At 46.0% G+C, this 18,705-nt stretch overlaps 1 protein-coding gene across 1 annotated transcript; it reads left to right on the top strand.

Annotated features, from left to right (window-relative positions):
* The first annotated feature begins 3 nt into the window (after window positions 1-3).
* Window positions 4-18,100, top strand: LOC119654931. Its single transcript, XM_038060583.1, has 4 exons — window positions 4-295; window positions 9,364-10,239; window positions 10,299-10,427; window positions 16,689-18,100. Exons 2-4 carry the CDS (start codon window positions 9,728-9,730, stop codon window positions 17,581-17,583), a joined length of 1,536 nt encoding a protein of 511 aa, XP_037916511.1. The 5' UTR covers window positions 4-295; window positions 9,364-9,727; the 3' UTR covers window positions 17,584-18,100.
* The last annotated feature ends 605 nt before the right edge of the window (window positions 18,101-18,705 follow it).

Raw genomic sequence — 18,705 nt, 5'->3', positions numbered from 1 at the left:
TCCGCTGTCGGTGTTTTTCACTTGTTTCATTCATAAATGTCGGGTAGCGATTAATATTTAGTTTATTCGATGGCAAAACGAGTTTTCGAATATTATTGAGGCTTCGCAGCGTCGGATTTCACTACGCGACGGTTGAATTCATTCAAGAACCAACTGACCGGGTGTTTTCGGGGTAATCATGACAATGGAGAACTCGCGTCTGTGCCGCATTTGCATCACGGAGTCGTCAATGTTGCTACCAATTTTCGGCGGCGATGCCCTTTGGCGAAAGATTGTGTCGTTTGCCAATGTTCAGGTAAATAAATGTTGATGTGTGACGTTTGTGGAGCAAGCGTGCGTTCCGTTGAGTATTTGTGGTGACAAAAGTGGTTCCAATTGCGGCGGTGCCGCCTGTGATGGAGTATCAAAGACCAATTTGCTTTCGTTCGTTTGATTCATAACGCGCGCGATGGAATCTGATAAGGGCGTCGATAGGAAAGTGCTCGATCGTGATAATGGCCATGCTTTCAACTGAAGATTAGGATACAGTGACATCATGCGAGGAGATGGTCTGTGGATTCCCAAAGGGAAAGTGCAAATGGGCTCGAGGTGTATCGGCCATGACTTCCTAAAATTATGACCATAACAAAACTGAGAAAAAGCGGCAAATGGGGAAGGTTTGTTTAACATTTTCGCCAGGTTTTTGGGGTTATTACGCGTGGCCGTCCCTGCGTTCGTGGGGCTTTTAAATTCAATTGTTATTTTCTAAATCACGGCCTACTCCGCCACGGAGAACACCGGTGGTGGCCACTGTCCCCCGCTGCGCCACATCACTCCGCTCCCAGATGCGTTCCCCATCATACGGTGAAGCGAACTTGACGTTAATTTAGGGCGCAAACGGGCTTCATCCTGGATAGGAGACAGCCTTTTTCTGCCCCCCGATCTCGAGCTGGAAGAAATGCTCTCCCCGCTCGAGAACATGGTACGGGCGTTCGTATGGAGGCTCAGCAGGTGTAGCAATCCCGAGTCTGTGAGACCCGATCTCCTGTCGAAGAAAGGATCATTTGGGAGCCTTGGGTTCTCCCCGTCTACCAGCTCCGAGGGGCTGGCAGCAAATTCCTCTCGGCGGGTTGTTCGGAGGCCAACTAGGACGACAGGCAAGACCTGAGGCCAGGACGGATCGTCGCGAGCCATAATGGCGGCTTTCAGGGTCCGGTGCCAACGCTCTAGAATCTCATTGGATTGCGTGTGGTATGCCGTGGTCCGCTGGCGTTTTGAATTCCAGGAGTTTGCCTAACTCCGAGGAAAGGGTGGACTCAAATTGCATTCCCTGGTCAGTGATGATCACTGCAGGGACACCAAAGCGGGGGATCCACTTGCGACAGAGAGCTTCAGCGCAAGATTGCGTCCTGATGTCCTTCAGAGGTATTGCCTCGGGCCACCGCGTAAACTTGTCGATGATTGTGAGGCAATACTTGAAACCGTGCGAGTCTCGCAAAGGGCCCACGATGACGAGGTGTATGGTGTGGAACCGCTTCTTTCCTTACATGCCTCGTGACTTTGCACTTCTGGCATACGATGCGCTCTCTGGCGCAGGAATTGCCATCTTTGTTCATGGAGGGCCAGAAGTATTTCTCGGTAACTAACCGATTTGGCGTCCTGATGCCTGGATGTGCTACGTCGTGAACCGCGTGGAACACTTCCTTGCGAAAGGTGCCCGGGATGTATGGCCGGGGTCCCTTTTCCGAGTACTCGTAGCAGAGAGAGAGGTTCGAGCCGAAGATGGGCAAAATTTATATTTGGGTTTGGATTTGAGGCTCTGAAGTACTGCGTTATCTACCTGCGCCTTGGCGATATCCGAGAAATCGTGTGAGGCGGGGATGTTAACCTCGGAGACACGGGACAAAGCGTCAACCACTATGTTGTCCTTGCCGGACAAGTGCTCTATGTCAGATGTGAACTGGCTTATAAAGTTCATTTGTCGAAGCTGACGAGGCTTATGGCCCGTGAACACTGTGAACGGCCTGCCTTCTAGGGAGAAGCGGAAGTACTTAATGCTCAAGTACGCGGCGAGCAGTTCTCGATCGTAGGTGCTGTAGTTCCGTTGAACGGGATTTAATTTTCTGGAGAAGAAGCTCAACGGCTGCCAGACTTGGATCACCTTTTGGTGAAGAGCAGCACCTACTGCGGTGTCAGAGGCATCAACAAAAACGGCTAGAGGTGGATCTTGCAGAAGAAATGCCAAGAGTGTAGCTTCAGCCAGTTGCTGTCGGGATTTATTGAACGCGCGGACAGTCTCTTCAGACCACACGATCTCTCGTGTGTCCTTAGTTTTGGGGCCAGATAAGTACCCGTTCAAAACGGACTGGTTTTGGCCGGCCTTGGGCGATAGAAGTTTAACATGCCCAACAACCTCCGCAAATCCTTCACAGTTTTCGGACGCGGAAAGCTTGTAATTGCTTCCATTTTGTCTGGGTCGGGCTGTATGCCGTCAGGGGAAATGAAGTGGCCGAGGAATCTCACCTGTGTTTGGAGAAACTTGCATTTATCAACATTTAGGAGTAAACCGGCCTCAAGGAGACGTTGAAAAATGCATTCGAGATGGGCTAAGTGCTCCGACTCTGAGGAAGAAGCGACCAAAACATCATCCAAATATACGAAACAGAAGTCGAAGTTTCACAGGACCGAGTGAATGAACCTTTGAAAGGTTTGCGCCGTATTGCATAACCCGAACGTCATCTGTGTGAACTCGAAGAGTCCAAAGGGTGTGCATATTGCCGTCTTTGGAATGTCTTCTGGAGCTACAGAGATTTGGTGATAGGCCTTGGTTAAATCCAAGGTCCAAAAGATGCGGCAATTTGTCGTGGATGGCGTCTCTGCTTACATTCTGCATCGTAGTTTCTTTTCATTCATTGACTTCCTTGACTAAATCTTTGTTCTAGGTTACTTCCTATATCCAACAAAGGGTCACTGCTTATCGCCATAATGGTTCACCAGTCACCACAGCGCGGATTTTGAGATGTACCTTATGTTCTACCCGATTTCGTAATATCAGCTCCGCAAGCTTCCAGAGATCTATGCCACTACTCTGGGCATTCCCCACGGACTCTGCCACACGCCAAGCTGAATTTTATGAGAAACTTTGCTGTGGACTTTCCAACCAGGGCAAAGTGGAAGACCGGCGGCGCGTTTTCTCAGTATTCTTTACCGATGGATCAAAGATGGGCTGTGGAGTCGGTGCGGGGTTTTCTCGAATACACACAGTGTATCCAAGTCGTATGGTCTGCCAGGTTTCGCCAGTGTATTCCAAGCGGAAGTACTGGCGATACTGAAAGTCTGTCGATGGCTGGAGCGAGATTCGAGCCCCAAGCGTAACATAGCTATTCTGACCGACAGCCAAGCGGCCATCAAGGGCTTGTACTCAGCAACGACATCTTCCAGGCTGGTGGGGCAGTGCAGAGACGCGCTGAATCGTCAGGGCGGCACGCTTAAGGTCACCCTCCTCTGAATGCCCGGGCATAGCAGCATAGAGGGGAATGAGCGGGCTGACGGATTGGCCAGGCGAGGCTCTGCTCTTGGCAGCCCTTCGGTGAATACAGTCGGTGTTGGCGGCTGTCACGGGTGGAGTCTACTCGCACTAACTGGTAGCCGCGGGCCTTAGATGGCGAAGACTTACCAGCTGTGCCGAATCAAGGAGAATTCGGCCCGCTTATAATATACCCCAATCACGAGATCTCCTGTGTCAAAAGCGTGCAAATGCATCCAAGATCACAGCGGTCTGCACGAGGCACTGATTCCTCCCGCCAGGTTCGGCATACCCTACAATTCGCATTGCCGAAGCTGCGGAGAAAAAAGGAAAACCCTGATGCACTTTCTTTACGATTGCTCAGCTCTAGCTAAAGTGAGGTTGCGGCCACTGGGTAAACCATTCTTTGGGGACCTCAGAGAGAGTCCTGGCTGCAGGGTAGGAGAGCTGCTTTCCTCCGTGAATGCTACGGGCTGGCTCTCTGAAGATCTAAACCGGCTAGACTCTGCATCTTTGCTCTCACAACAGTAGTTACGATCTTAGGAGTTTGTGGCATCAAAACGGTGCACCAAAGCGCTAATTGGGCTCCTCGGAGCGGCCACTTCATATGTTGACACATACCTTGGTGGGGGGAAGGGGAGGAGTTGAAAATATGAGCCCTACCATATACAGTGAATGACATTGGTACAATTTCATTTCAAGTTTAAATTGAGGTTTCCCATGAACGCAAGCGGGAAAGGAGTAATGCCAACTTTCTTTTCTTGAATGTTGAGTACAAAAAAAAGAAAATCGATAAGTACTTTACATTACAGATCTTCATTTTGGTTGCTAAGAAGAAAGCGGAGTGTTAGGAAGTATAAAATTTTTTTCAAATTTAACGTAGGTGTACCGCCATATATAACCAGAGAAAACATGCTATTCTAAAGTTTGGTGCAAATCCTATTATTATTAATCAAGTAATAGTATATGATGGACTCAAACTCCGATCCCGTGCGAAAACCCGGGAAGTTGCGCGTTGTGTGCGCCGTTACAAAAGGGAATTTGCTATTGCGTTGTTCAAGGAAGCGGAAGATGCCACAGAACGCAATGATTTCAGAAGTGTATGGAGCAGAGAAACAGCTTGCATGTGGCCGAAAATTCTTTCGATGGTTCTATGAAGGAATTGAAGCGGTTGACAGAACACTTCTCAACGATTCTTAACCGTACGACATTCGGTGAGGATCCTTTTCTTGTGGCTGAAAAGGTTAGTCAGCGTAACAACAGCAGAAAACTCATTTCGGCCATCAATTCACTCAAAGGGAGTAAAGCCGCTGGGCTTGACGATCTCCCCGCAGAGTTATTTACTGCTGCATCTGCAATAATTGTATATCTGCTGCTTTGTACGGGAATCTTGAAATTTCGAAACCTAACCGAAATGCCGAAACATTATTTTTTTTGTTTTATTTTACGAGAATCTATCATCAAATCCCGTAGCTACTGGAACCGTGACGAAGTACATGTTTTGGCTAGGGGCCAATTCGAAAACTTCAACCTTCCATATTTCGAAAACGAAAGATTTTTTTTTTATTTTACTCTTATTTTGGGCCATTGTTCGAGAATCCGTCATCAAATCGCGGCACCACGGAAACCATGATCCTCCCCATCCCCGGGTTCGGCGAAGGCCTTCAGCTTCGAAAAGGAGACCCATTTGAGCTCGCTCCGAACATCGAGCTTTGGAGGAGTGCTCCCGTCGCTCTTGGACTTTAAAGAACGTATGGTGGATGCAGCGGGCTCTGAAGAGTGAGCATGTCTCGGGGTCCCTGGGGGTTTTGAAATTCGGCGCCGTGTGTCGTGAAGGTGGAATCGGCTGCAGTTTTGAAACCGCGTCCCTGAGCAGGCGCAGCATGGTGGAGTCACGTAAACCTGCTCTAATATCCAGCACAGGGTCGGCAGGGCGCCGCAGATTCTCCCCGTATGCCATCTCCGCGAATTCCTCTCGGTGAGCGGAAGTCGAGTAGGAGGAGGAAAGTCAAGAACAGCGATCATACCCATAATGTCAGTTAAAGGCATTGTTTCAGGCCACCGGGTAAACCTGTCGATTGTGAGGCAATACTTGTATCCGTGCGAGTCTCGCAAGGGGCCAATGGTGTCGAGGTAGATGGTGTGTCTGGCCCAAGAGTTTACGTCCTTGTTCATGCACGGCCAGAGGTATTTTGCAGTGATTAACCGATTCGTCGTCCTGATTCCTGGGTGCGCAAGATCGTGTACTGCGTGAAATACTTCCTTGCGAAAATCGGCCGGAATGAATGATCTAGGTCCTTTATCTGAGGTCTAGCAGAGTAATTAGGACTTTGAGCCGAAAATAGGAAACTCCTCGAACTTGTATTTAGCGTTTGTCTTCAGGCTCTGAAGCTCTGCGTCGTCTTTCTGCGCCTCGGCGATTGTCGTATAATCGACCGCGGTGGGGACTGTGATCTCCGAGATTCGAAACAAAGCGTCTGCAACGACGATGTCTTCTCCACACACATGTTGGATGTTGGAAGTAAACTGACTGATGCAACTCAGTTGCCGAAGTTGATGAGGAGATGCTTTGTCGGGCTTTGTTTAAGCGCGAAAGTAAGGGGCTTGTGGTCCGTGAACACTGTTAATGGCCCGCCTTCAAGGGAGAAGCGGAAGTATTTAATGGAGAGGTACGCGGCAAGTAGCTCACGATCGTACGTGTTGTAGCTACGTTGGGCTGGGTTGGGTTGTTGCGAAAAGAAGCTCAACGGTTTGATTCACTCGCTGATGAAGAGCGGTGCTTATCGCTATGTCTGGGGCATCGACGAACACAGCTAGGGGTGCATCTGGCCTAGGAAATGCCAGTAGTACAGCAAACTGGTTTTTGATTGCGGGAGTCTTTGATTTTGGGCCCAGACAATTCAGCAATGAGCTTCGCTTGGTGATGAGCGGCCTTGGGCAAGAATCATCGATAGAAGTTTAACATGCCCAAGATCTTTCACAGATCCTTCACCGTGGTTGGCAGGGGAACGTTTTTTATCGCTTCAACCATGCCTGTGTGTGGGTGAATTCCGTCAGGAACTAGAACTGAGCGAGTTAAATATCTGGGTATGGTATCACACAAAAGTGAACAGCATTATGAAATTCATTCATACACCAGCGCAACTTGGATGAAGTATCGTTCCTCAACTGTCGCTCTTTATGACTGACGTATCAACGAACGCCTTAAATCCAAAATTTATCGCAGTCGCCCTCCCTGGCAGCCTCACTGGTTCTGAGCATTGGTCGATTAGAAAAGGCAATGAACGGCGCCTCGTGGTAATGAAGACGAATAAATTATATTGAACTAGTGGCATAATAACCCATGATTACATCCGAAATGAGAATATGAGATAAATTGCGAGAGAAGCGTCTTCGATGTAAATCGCACTGACAAGAACTCACTTGTCAATTTAATTTAGGATCCAGGATCACATCCAAATACTTTACGCCCTCCATGATTCCACTCATAATGGAAGGAAATATTCCTGATACCAAAACCTCCCCGGTCCTGTCCAATACACTTAGAATTTCAGCCATTAATATCAACCTCTCTACTCTGGTTGAAGCTTCCTCGATGGGTTTGGTACTAAGATTGTTAAATGCTTCCGTCTATATCCAAGAAGGCAGCTAGACTATATTGCTTGTACTGTAGTGACCGATCCATAACAGTTCTTAAACGAATGTTCAAGACGCGTTCTAGGCTCTTTGACACGAAAGAGTTGAGGTTGATTGATCGAAAGTCTTTCGTGCAATAATGATCGCGTCTATCCGATTTCGGTATGAAAACCACGCGCACGCGTCTTCAACAGTGTGGTATGTATTTCAAAGTGGCAGCTCTGGTAAATCTCGATAAGCCACGACACAATCCCTTCTTGCTGTTTGTGAAACATGATTGGCATTATGTCGTCTGGGCGCCATATATAGTCAAGCCGATTTTATCCTCGGAAATTACAGATCTGATAAACTAACAACTGCATGTCCTCAAAACAAAGTTGTGACTCATCTCCTCGCTGGTGAAGTATGAGCGTACTAACACCGTCTCACCAAAGATGCCGTCCAGGCGCCTTCCGACTCTTTAAAAAAGGCCAGGATTTAACTGAGTCTCGCATCCTCGTTAGTGCTTTATATGTTCTGAAAATAGTTCAGCCAGGGCCTGGCAATCTTGATGGCCGACTTGTAGCTTTTCAGGCTGTTAATATTTGTTCCTATATCTGAAATTGAAGAACTCCCTGGTCAGCTTCCTGAGGTTGGTTAGATCGTCATTCCACCACGGTCGTCTTTTTGCTATATTTGCCGGGCATGAGACTGCAGGTGGTTCCGAAAAACTTTCCGAAATCGCATCTTTTGACTCTAGTTGGTCTGATTTCCTAATATCACCGATTCTTTCTTTGTTCTTGATAGAGACCTTTTCAGCGAAATTCGGATGAAAAAGTATCCAACCGTGATTTGAGAAGGATCTTTAGTCAGACACTCTCCACTTTGAAACTCTCGTTTTTGGTAAGTAGGGTGATATCAAAGATCTCCGATGATCGATCTGATATAAACGCCTATTCCAGTTTGAAGAAAGTCTGTGAAGAGAAATATGCAGGCTATTTTTGGGGAGGATACATGCTCTAGGTCCGCCTCGATCAGTGTTCCTTGTGGTTTGGAATAAACTATACTTTAGAGTTCCTCTTCCAAGCCAGGGGTTTTGTATTAATACTATGTTGATGTTTTCCTTTAGGAGGAAGCCCAGCAGATTAGCTGAGTCACACTTCAAGTACTGCAGATTTATCTGCGCTACCGTCGGCGTGAGGGATTATCGGTTTCCGTCGGACGGTATCGACTGAATCTATGTCGTGGTGGAGTCTCGCGGAGAGGAACATCATTCACCTTTTCGTCCTCGACTCCAAATCGCACTTCATAGTCTGCCTTTTCCAGTGCCTACAGGGGCTTTCTATTTATTCAGATTTGAAAAGGTTGGCTGTTCACTTGGGCTTTCTCCTCCTTAATAACCGCCCAATTTCACATGGAGAGTACAGCGTCTCCCGGTGCCACTACTATGGGGGTTCTCCTCGGCCACTTGGTTTTGGTTTGGCCGACAGATTTGCCGCCCTGTCTTCCTCACCGCCACCTCTGAGCACCAGGCACTTGACACAGAACAATGCGAGCGTCTCGGGAAGCCGTGTAGAAGCTGAAGCGTATCTCAGGTAACCGCGAGTGTTGGCGCATAGTGTGTTTGACGCGCTATACCCTATTGAGGCGTGAAGGGCAACCATCTAAGTCACTTCCTACTTGTCTCTTCACTTCTGCCTGGGCCTGTAGCTGATTTTTCTCTATTGGCCGACTCTACAAAAAGTAATTCCTTTTCCACTGCGGTGCAGATCTTTCCACCTTCTTGTTAGGCCACCGGATGGGACGAGTTTTTGTGATTGCCAAAGAACTTCAATAGGAAATCTTAGGGAGAATCATCGTGTCGACTCTGGAGTTTCATTTTAAATGCCCATTCAGCCATTTGGCCGAAAATAAACGTTACTCATGGGCTATTTTGTGCGTTTTTTTAAATAATGAGCCAATGGGCATGGAAAGGGACTAATGACGTACTATGAGGACTATCAGTTTGCCGTTTGCCTCTTGCTTATGGATATATCCTTCAAGATAATCCCTTATTGGCATCGGATTTTTGTGTGATATCAAGAACGTTCAAAAATATATTGGAATGAAAGTTCATCACGTATTCATGATGCAATATTTTATCATGAAGACACCATTCAGCCTTGTCAGACATATCCGTATTCTTCTTGTGTTCCTAGCTAAGATAATGTTTTTGCAATAATTTCTTTATATTTTTCCCACAGATTGAAGAAAGTGATCAATTGCCGCAAAAACTTTGCATGGTATGTGCCCGAGATGTCCTCAATGCTGCAGCGTTAAAACAAAAGTGCGAAGATTCCGATAAATTTTTCCGGAACATAATCGAAGCAAGCATTATAAATGCCCACAGTAATGCTTCTACCCCTTTGGGTCACAACGAAACTGACGTCGAAGCTGAAAAGAATCCAATATTTGAAAGTTCTCACCCATTGAAGTCCCTACGCTCTAGACAGGGTGATATTTCAGTAGAGAGTTCACCGTTCGCTACTATCACACCAAAAGAAAGCAGATCTATTGAAACACAGCTAATAAGCTCCACAACATCGTTGAATTCTACGCCTGCTGAAAATGCTTCGGCAAAGAATGACAAAAGACGAAGACGTGGTCGAAAAAAAACGATCTCTCCGGATTGTAATCGGAAAAAATGTCGCTTCCAGCGACTCGTCTCCGATTAAAATTCTAAGATCCTCGCGATCAAGCAGCTCATTAAGGGTCGTCAAAAAAGCACAAGAAACCACCAGTTCCCCACAAGCATCAGAAAGTAGCGCTCCTGGTACGCCAAAAAATAGCAGGACATCGAAGCAGTTGAAAATCGCCAATGTCACATCACTTGCTAGTCAAACCACTGAAGGAAGTTCAGTCCCCTCTGCATTAATTGCAAGTAAACATCAATGCCATGTTTGTCAAGAATTCTTTGCAATGAAGACCATACTCAAACACCATCTGGACACTGTCCATCCGGGCGCACAACCAGCTTTTGAATGCGTCAAATGCCATCGAACTTACTCAGCTAAACGATTCCTTGACAAACATATACGTAAGCGAGTGTGTGAAACTGATCCTCCTCCAGTTGAGAAACCGTAAGTTTTCCTTTTTTGATGATTGCTTGGGAAATTATGTGGAAATCTGCCGTTTTCAGGGAACCACCGAAGGTAAGAAAATTGGAGGTAAAGTGTGCATCTTGCGGTGAGTCCTTCCCGTCGGGTTATCATCTTGGATGGCACAATCGAGGACGTTGTCGAACAATTCAACAAATGAAAATCAACAGGTGAGTGGTTGTTTTGTTGCTTTGGAAGAGATTAACTAGACAGAAGCTCATTTGAGTTGAATAAATGTAAATTATTTCTTTTTCTCTACTATTTCAAAAACGGTTAATGTCCTGTCGTTTATCATTTAAGTCAATCTTTCTCAAAGTGGGCGATAACACATTGGAGGCGAGGGAAAGCTCGCAGTTGCGCGGGAAGGGTTCGAAGAACTTCTTAAGCAGGGCATTTGAAGACATTCAGACAGTTGTTGGTCTTTGCCATTTCACATAGCCCCTAAATGGAGAATGGCAACCTTGGGGATCGATACCCCATCCCAATCATCCACGGTTTTGCGCACTCTATCGCAAACTGGCGCATTTTCAAGGCATACCATCAAATCCCTGTAGCTCCCGAAGACATTCTGGAAACGGCAATATGCACACCTTTTTGACTCTTCGATTCCACTAGGATGACTTTCGGACTATGCAATGCGGCGCAAACCCATCGTATATTCATTCATTCTGTGCTGCGAAATCTCCACTTCTGTTTCATTTATTTAAATGATGTTCTGATCGCGTTTCCCTCTGAGTCCCAGCATTTAGAGCACCTCGAGTGCATTTTTCATAGAGTTCATTTTTTTCGGTCGGTCTTGTGTTTAACTTTGAGAAATGCAATCGTAGGTGAGATTCCTCGGCCGGATTACCCGTCAAGTCATCCGACCGGATCCAGTGAAGATGCAACCAATAAAAAACTTAAGGATTTGAGAAGGTTTTTGATTACTTTAGGCTTCTATCGTTGTTTCTTGCCTAAAGTCGCGCACCATCAGTCGATCCTTAACGGCTTCTTGTTTGGGCCGAAAACGAAAGACTCTCGCCTGATTGTGTAATTCCCAGAGGCTGTCCAGGCGTTTGAAACCACCAAGCAACAGCTGGTGAATGCTTCACTTCCGGCATTCTCTCAGAAAGATGCAATCCCTAGCTGTATTCGTCGACGCCTCAGACGTTGCCGCAGATGCTACTCTTTACCAAAAAGTGAATCAAATCTGGCAGTCGTTGAGTTTCTTTCCAAACAGCTGAATCCCGCTCTACGAAACTACAGCATCTATGATCGGGAATTATTAGCCGCACACCTTGCAATTAAATACTTCCGGTATTCCCTTGAATGCACGACCATAACCAACTGACTTTTGCTTTAAAACAAAAGCCCGACAAAGCGTCCTCTCCCCAACTTCGGCACTTGAGTTCCGCCACCGTAGATTTTCCAGCAATCGCCGAGGCACAGAAAGACGAAGCAGTCCTTCAGAGCTTGAGGACCAGCTCCAAATACACATTTATGGAGTTTCCAATGTTCCGCTCAACAATATATACTGCAAGACCTCAGGCAAGGAACCGAGGACATATATTCCGGTTGATTTCCGAAAGGAAGTATTTAACGCCGTTCACGAACTGGCGCACCCAGCATTCGGACAACCGTAGTCACCGTAGAGTATTTCAGGCCGTCCATGAACGGGGACATTAACTTTTGGACCAGACAATGCATCGCATGCTAGAAGTGCAAGACTGCAAATCATATGAGGAAAAAGGTAGGAGTGTTCCCTCGGTCCACCAAGCGTTTCTAATCAATTCACCTCGACATCGTTGGCCCTTTGCGAGACTCTCACGGTTTCAGGTATTGCCTCACAATCATCTATAGGTTCACGTGGTGGCATGAGGCGATACCTTCGAAGGACATATCGTCCATTGTCGACAATGGATTCTACGCTTTGATGTGAGGGCAATTATAACCACCGACTAGGGAATGCAGTTTAAGCCGTCTCTTTCCTCAGAGTTGGGCAGACTCTTTGGCTTTAAACGTTTCCGGGCAACCGCGTACCACTCGCAATCCAGTGGGATGTTCAAAGGTGGCACAGGACGTTGAAGGCTGCTATAATGGCTCAGGGCGACCCTTCTTGGTCGCAGGTCCTGCCACTCATTCTACGTGGACTTCGAACAGCTAATCGCGAAGAATTTGCTGCAAGTCCCGCGGAGCTAGTATACGGAGAGGACCTGAGACTCCCCAGTGACCCTGCTCTCGGCATCAGGTCGTCGGGGGCACGCTTAAGAGGGTCTCCTTGGCCCGATTAAAGCCCTTCTTTCAAGAAGAAAACGCAGCCAGGAGAAGAGGCGCACGTCGCAATCATTTTGGCTTGCGGCAGCCGCGTTGAGAGAGCCGTTCGTCTGGTTCCTCGCTCAAACTCGGATATTAAGGTGCGCTTCAGATATAAAGGTTTTTTCCTTATCTGGGCAATTTTCTATGCACGTTTTTGTGCCTATATAGCCTACCGTATACTGAGAGAGGATAAGGAATGGAAGTAGAGTTCGAGCTCTGCGAAGAGCAGTTGAAAATGGCTGCGTTGCGGGCATTATAAGACGCAGGACAACAGGTGATGTGGTTTGATCTGAAGCAGTGCATAAGACCCGAGTAAAGTTTAAAAAATATACATAAATTCAGATAGGTTCTACGCTGTTGTAAGAAGGGGAGGTTCAGAAAGCGGAGGTGAGAGGGATAGTCCACACGAGAAAAGTTTTTCTTAGAGAATAGGGAACGGCTGAATTTACGTTGCACAATTTGCGTTCTGGGAGTTGGGGCTTAAGAATAAACCCAAAGCCCCATCTGCTTTTTGTAAAAGAGATAGAAATTTGTGGGCTAACGACCTGCAAATTTTGAAACTCTATTACTATCGAAACGTCAACAACGCCTCAGATAGGGATTTCACGACAACGATCTTTGCCTATCGAAGACGGACTATGATTGGTTTGTGGAATGTGTGCACGCTCTTCGACAACGGTAGTGAGGGTCCTCAGAATGCTCGCTTTCTTTAACTTGAGCGGGAATTCCAGAGATATAAATTGGACATTTTGGGCCTAAGTGAAGTAAGATGGTGGGGCTCTGGAGAGTACTCCTCTAGCTTCGGCCGTTCTTATGGAAATGTACTTTTGTACTCTGAAAAGCCAAGTGGTAGCAGACGCGAATCTGGTGTCGGGTTGCCTTTGACAGTTACAGCAAGGCGCGTTCTGTTGATCTGGGAGCCGGTTTCTGACAGGCTTCTAACTGCTAGATTTCCATCTAGGTTAAGGATCATTACAATTGTACAATGCTGCGCACCAATGGAGACTTCCGATGTAGTGGAGAAAGTTGCTTTCTTTGAGCAATTAAACGTGGGTTAAGGGAAAGGTGACATTCTGATCGTGATGGATGATCTGAATGCCAAGGTGGGATCTGACAACACTTTGCTCGGACATGTGATGGGGAGCACGGTTTTGGCGACCGTAACGGTAATGGTAGAAAATTCGTGGATTTATGCTTCTGCTGAACTTTCACCACATAGTCATTGGTGGCATATTGTTCGAGCACAGAGTCTGCTATAAGTTCAGTTGGGTTTCAACTGACTGAAACAGTACAAGCAATTAGATCGACCACTTCGGGATCAGTAGTATATTTAGGAGTTATCATCTGGACGTGCGTAACATGAGAGGGGCTCACATCGGCCTCGGAAGAGATCACCACTTCTCGCAGGATTGGGGAGCCGTGATCCCCTAAGTTCAACATCGACCGCTTGCACGATCCAGCTGTCGCCCGACAATGGGAGTGCTATCTTGCTGATCGAGCGACAGATCTACTGAGTGACGTTCCTGAGAATATCGATCAGCATTGGGCCGCCATCAAAAATGCTCTTTTTCATGGGTGCTGCACAGGTTGTCGGCCATGTCGCGAAAAGGTGTCATAAGATCTGGCTAACTGCAGACTTGTGGAAATGGATCAATGAACAGAAGGGGTTGAAGGCTCTACTGACCGCTGCGAGTAATGGCAGGCGTGACGCACTCGAACTCCGATACCGAGCGAAATTCCGAGAAATTCAGCGTATCTTTCGTCGTAAAAAAATTGGCTATTGCGCTGGTCAGCGAAGCGGAAAAGGCCGCAGATCCCAATGATTTCAGAGCTGTAAATCGCATCACGAAAGAGCTTGCATGTGGTCGGAAATCTTTCAATGATCCTGTGAACGACGTTAATGGTCGACTTCTCATCCACAATGATGAATAACTAAAGAGGTGGATAGAACACTCCACCAAGGTCCTTAACGGCATTTCATCCGGTGAGGTTCCTCCACTTGTAACGACATCTGTTGATGACATCTGTTAGCTCCCTCACCAAATGGTCCTGGATTTGGAAAGAGGCAAGTAGAGTTGGACTGCAGATAAAAAGCAACAAAACCTAAGTTTTCAGTCTGACATGCATGAATAGGCAGGGCATCGACAGCGTTGATCAATTTATATATCTAGGAAGTGAGATTTCTGCCGACGGCCACACCGAACTAAATGTTGCCCGATGTATTTACAGCGCTAGATCCTCTTTCGCTGCCCTGTCTAAAATCTGGATCTCAACACTAAGATCAAGTTGGAATTGTTTTTTGTTAGTGTTCTTTCTGTGTTGCTATATGGAAGTAGCACATGGAAGGTAGACTCCACTATCACTCAAAAGCATCGAGTTTTCGTCAATACCTGTCTGCGTTGTATCGTCGGAGTACGCTGGCCTGACACTATCTCAAACGAAAAACTTGGTCCATGCATAATTTAGGCACTCACACATTAAGGATAATTCCGTTGCGGGATATGCCATGCAATGGAGTCCACTCTCCCAAGATGCCCGACGAGTGGGTCAATCCAAGAGCACTTGGCGCAGAAGTAGAAGTGAGGTGCAGGCGTCTCGGGAAGTCGTCGAGGGAGCTGAAGCGCATTTCAGGTAAAAACAATCATAGTTACGGGAGGGTGACCAGTACACGGAGCAGTACTCGAAAGTATTTCTTACGAGGGAGTTGAAGAGAACTAAGGAGGGTTGGATGGAGTCAAAATCCGAGGATGAGCGAAGTATGAAGCCTGAAGATTCGGCTGCTCGATTGGTGACCTGGAGGGTGTCGAAGCGCGGCTTATTGTCGAAAGTGATTCTGAGGTCTTGAGTAGAGTTCTGATTGATAAGGAATGTCCACTTACAGAGAATAGGAGTAGGAGGAGGACGTAGGTGAGGATTCAAGCGAGTAGCACATAGCGTGGCACTTTTTTTCATTTAGCACTAAACCATAAGTAGAGCACCAACGAACCAGAGTGTCTAGGTTTGATTGAAGGGAGGCACAGTCTATAGGCGACCATATAGCAGAAAACAGCTTAAGGTCGTCGGCATAGAGGAAATAGGGACAAGTAAGAAGGTGGGCGGGGGGAGTCTTTGATAAAACATCAAAATAATAAAATATTCAGAATAGACCCCTGTGGAACGCCAGAGGAGGGGGAGAAAGAACGGGATGTGCAGCTATCAAAAGAGATGCGACAGGATCAATTGGAAAGGCAAGAGGTAAGCCATGAAATGGTATCGGAACGTTTAGAGACGAGAATTTGGACAGAGTTATCTTGTGATTTACAGTATCGAAGGCTTTAGCAAAGTCAGTGTAGATGGTATAGCCTTCCTGTCGTGAATTTACATATTTGGCGACAAAATTGGTAAAGTCGAGCAGGTTCGAAGCAGTGGATGGAAGCAGCTCTTCCATTATGAGGAGACCAAAGTGGGCAGATAATCAGTCGTTGACATACGTCTCCAACATTTTGGAAGAGGAGGAGAGGAACGAAGTGGGACCGTAATTCTCAGCAAGAGTGCGTTCACCACTTTTGTGAATGGGAATGACGAGAGCGTCTTTCCTCAGGCTAGGAAAGTGCTTTTCTTGGAGGCTTTTGTTGAAAATAAGGCATAGGGGAAGGGAGATGGACTGACCAGTTTTAAGCAGAAAGTAGTTTTGAAGACCGTCGTAATTAGGGCCGACATTGGCGTCAAATTTGCCAATGAGGTGCTCATTAATGAGAGGGATAGGGGATACGGTGATTTAGGAGAGGAGAGGATATAACAGGGAAGAAGATCTGATCAAGTGTTAAGAAGGTATTGAGTGCTTGGTCACACGTTAATGGAGATGGCAATGAAATTGAAAAAAGTGGCAAAGAACCCCGGCTTACATTTTGTCACAAAGTTGTCAGATTGGATTATGCGATCATTGTGGTTTTTAGGATCTAAAATTGCAAATTTGGGGGTGCTGAAGACGAAATATTTGATTATCAACGTGGGTGTTTAGACGAAATATGTTTGAGACCCTCTGATTTAAGTGAATACAGAAGTAGTCGGTTGTAATGCGAATGGAGCGAAATAATTGCTCCCATTTGAAATATAGGATAATCATTCATTATTGTAATTTGTATTTATTTTTCCAGATTGCTCAATTCAGGTGGTGAAGAAAGTCCATCAAAACCTATGAGTCTTTCACATTTGGACAAGCATAAACTTTTACAAGCAAAGTCATTAGTGCTAAACAATGTCAATGTCAAGGACATAGCAGGGCAACTCAATGTTTCCGAAGAATACGCAATTCTGCTGCGTAAAAAGATATTGGAGCACTATCAGAAGAAGAGACAGAGAACTTTACGTGAAAACCAACCATCGACAGTAGCCCCACCAGCAGAAAAAGTGCAGCAATCTTCAATCAACAGTTCGAATGAGTCCCGCCGTGCGAAGCCAAGAAAGCCCAGAGTATCTATGGATGAAGCTAAATTCGAACGGGCTAAGGCACTCCTCGCGAAAAGAAGCGCAACTGGGGCGGAAATTGCAAGCCAGTTCAATATATCTCTGCAATCGGCTTTCCGTGTCCGTCGGTGTATCCTCAAAGACATTCCTTTCTTTAAGACGCAGACGGGCAGGGGAGTAAGAAAGGGGAATCATTTGAAGAAGAATCTGAACATGTCTTCTGGTAGCGCTAAAATCGAACTGAAACGAGGATCTCCAGCAACTATTAGGAGTACAAAAAATTTACCGGCGGGCCAGAGCCAAAGTGGTCAACGGAGGAGCCCGGCAGGAAATCAACTTGTAGGAAGTAATGCAGACGCAGTACAAAGCGCCAATAGTGTAAATACATTGGTGAACTTACCAAGCAATGAGAGGAATTCAGCATCGATACAACCCGATCCAACGCCAAATTTAATCAGCTCGATATCCATGATGTTCATGGGGGAGACGACGGAATCAAGTAATCAGCGGCCAGAGACACTCATAGGGAAGCGAGATTTGGCTAAATTCATAAAAAAGGAGGACGAGAGATCTATGATGGAATAGGTGCAAAAGGCACTATCGCTGGGTAAGTTGGTTGTTGGCTAATATAGTCACCTTCACACGAATTTTGGATCCATTAGGATCAGTAACTTCTATAAAAATCGATAAATGGCAGTCTGAGCGGCTGGAAGGGATGAATATCATGTCACAGTCAATTTCGTTGTAATTTTTTTTTAATTATTTCTATTGATATAACTTTATTGCTTTACAACTACTTTTAAGGTTATGAAATCGGTAATTATTTTCGCTCCGTAAAGGATCCTTTTGATCGTTCCGATATGTGGCGTTTTTCGTGAATATTAATATTCTCTAGTGCAATTGTCTTTTCTTGATTTATGGTCAGTTACCGATGCTGGCATCCAGTTTGGTTTCAAATTGAATTTGAAAGAGTTTATTTGTTTTTATGTTCCATAGAGTGCTTGTATTCACGTTTTGCGAATTTACCGTCTTTTTTTTTAATTGAGAAAAGAGACATTTTACTGGAGAAACTTTGTGAATACATTGAAATTTTAATAAATAAATTAGTATTATTTAAAAAATAATTTTCGGTTTTCTTTCCACACTAAGATTCCCTGATAAGGTTGGGTATTTTTTAGAGAGATTATCTGGCGGTTTAGCTTTTACGCGTACATTAGAAGTAATGCAAAAGGAATTATTACAAAAATTCAGGACGGGCTAGCAGTTCATGCTTATCTCTTAGCTACACGGTAGTATTTTAGGCCGTTTTAGAGCTGTGGGGAAAGGGCGCTCCCAGAGTGGTGCAATCTCTGTAATGTGTGTGCCGACGGCTAGGTCAGGGATGTTTCGCTCCGTTGTAAGAAAAATTAGGTGGGGCGTGTTAGAAAAGGTGTGCGTATGGGCTGGAAGACGCGCGAACTCGCCGTGTATTCAAACATGCCGATGCTATTTACCACCAAGTCAAGGGTACACGAATTTCACCTCCCGCGACTAAATGGACAAAGATTGGCACATTTCCCCTATCTGGATGTGGTCCTGGATCGTAATTTAAATTGGAGACTAAACAAAGAAATGAGGGTTAAGATGGTCTGTAAGAGGACCTTTATAGGGTAATGGGCTCTTCGGCCAAGGATAGTTGTTTGGATGTATGCATTTTGTGGTGGGCAA

Source organism: Hermetia illucens, chromosome 4, assembly GCF_905115235.1.
Source record: "Hermetia illucens chromosome 4, iHerIll2.2.curated.20191125, whole genome shotgun sequence".
Taxonomy (NCBI): Eukaryota; Metazoa; Arthropoda; class Insecta; order Diptera; family Stratiomyidae; genus Hermetia; species Hermetia illucens.
This window is presented reverse-complemented; position numbering and strand designations above follow the sequence as displayed.

Excerpts from the sequence above, each read along its gene's own strand:
- LOC119654931 (XM_038060583.1), top strand. The coding sequence starts at position 9,728 with ATGCTTCGGCAAAGAATGACAAAAGACGAAGACGTGGTCGAAAAAAAA. Across the intron at positions 10,240-10,298 it reads CCTCCTCCAGTTGAGAAACC|GGAACCACCGAAGGTAAGAA; the intron begins GTAAGTTTTCCT and ends TGCCGTTTTCAG. Across the intron at positions 10,428-16,688 it reads CAACAAATGAAAATCAACAG|ATTGCTCAATTCAGGTGGTG; the intron begins GTGAGTGGTTGT and ends TTATTTTTCCAG.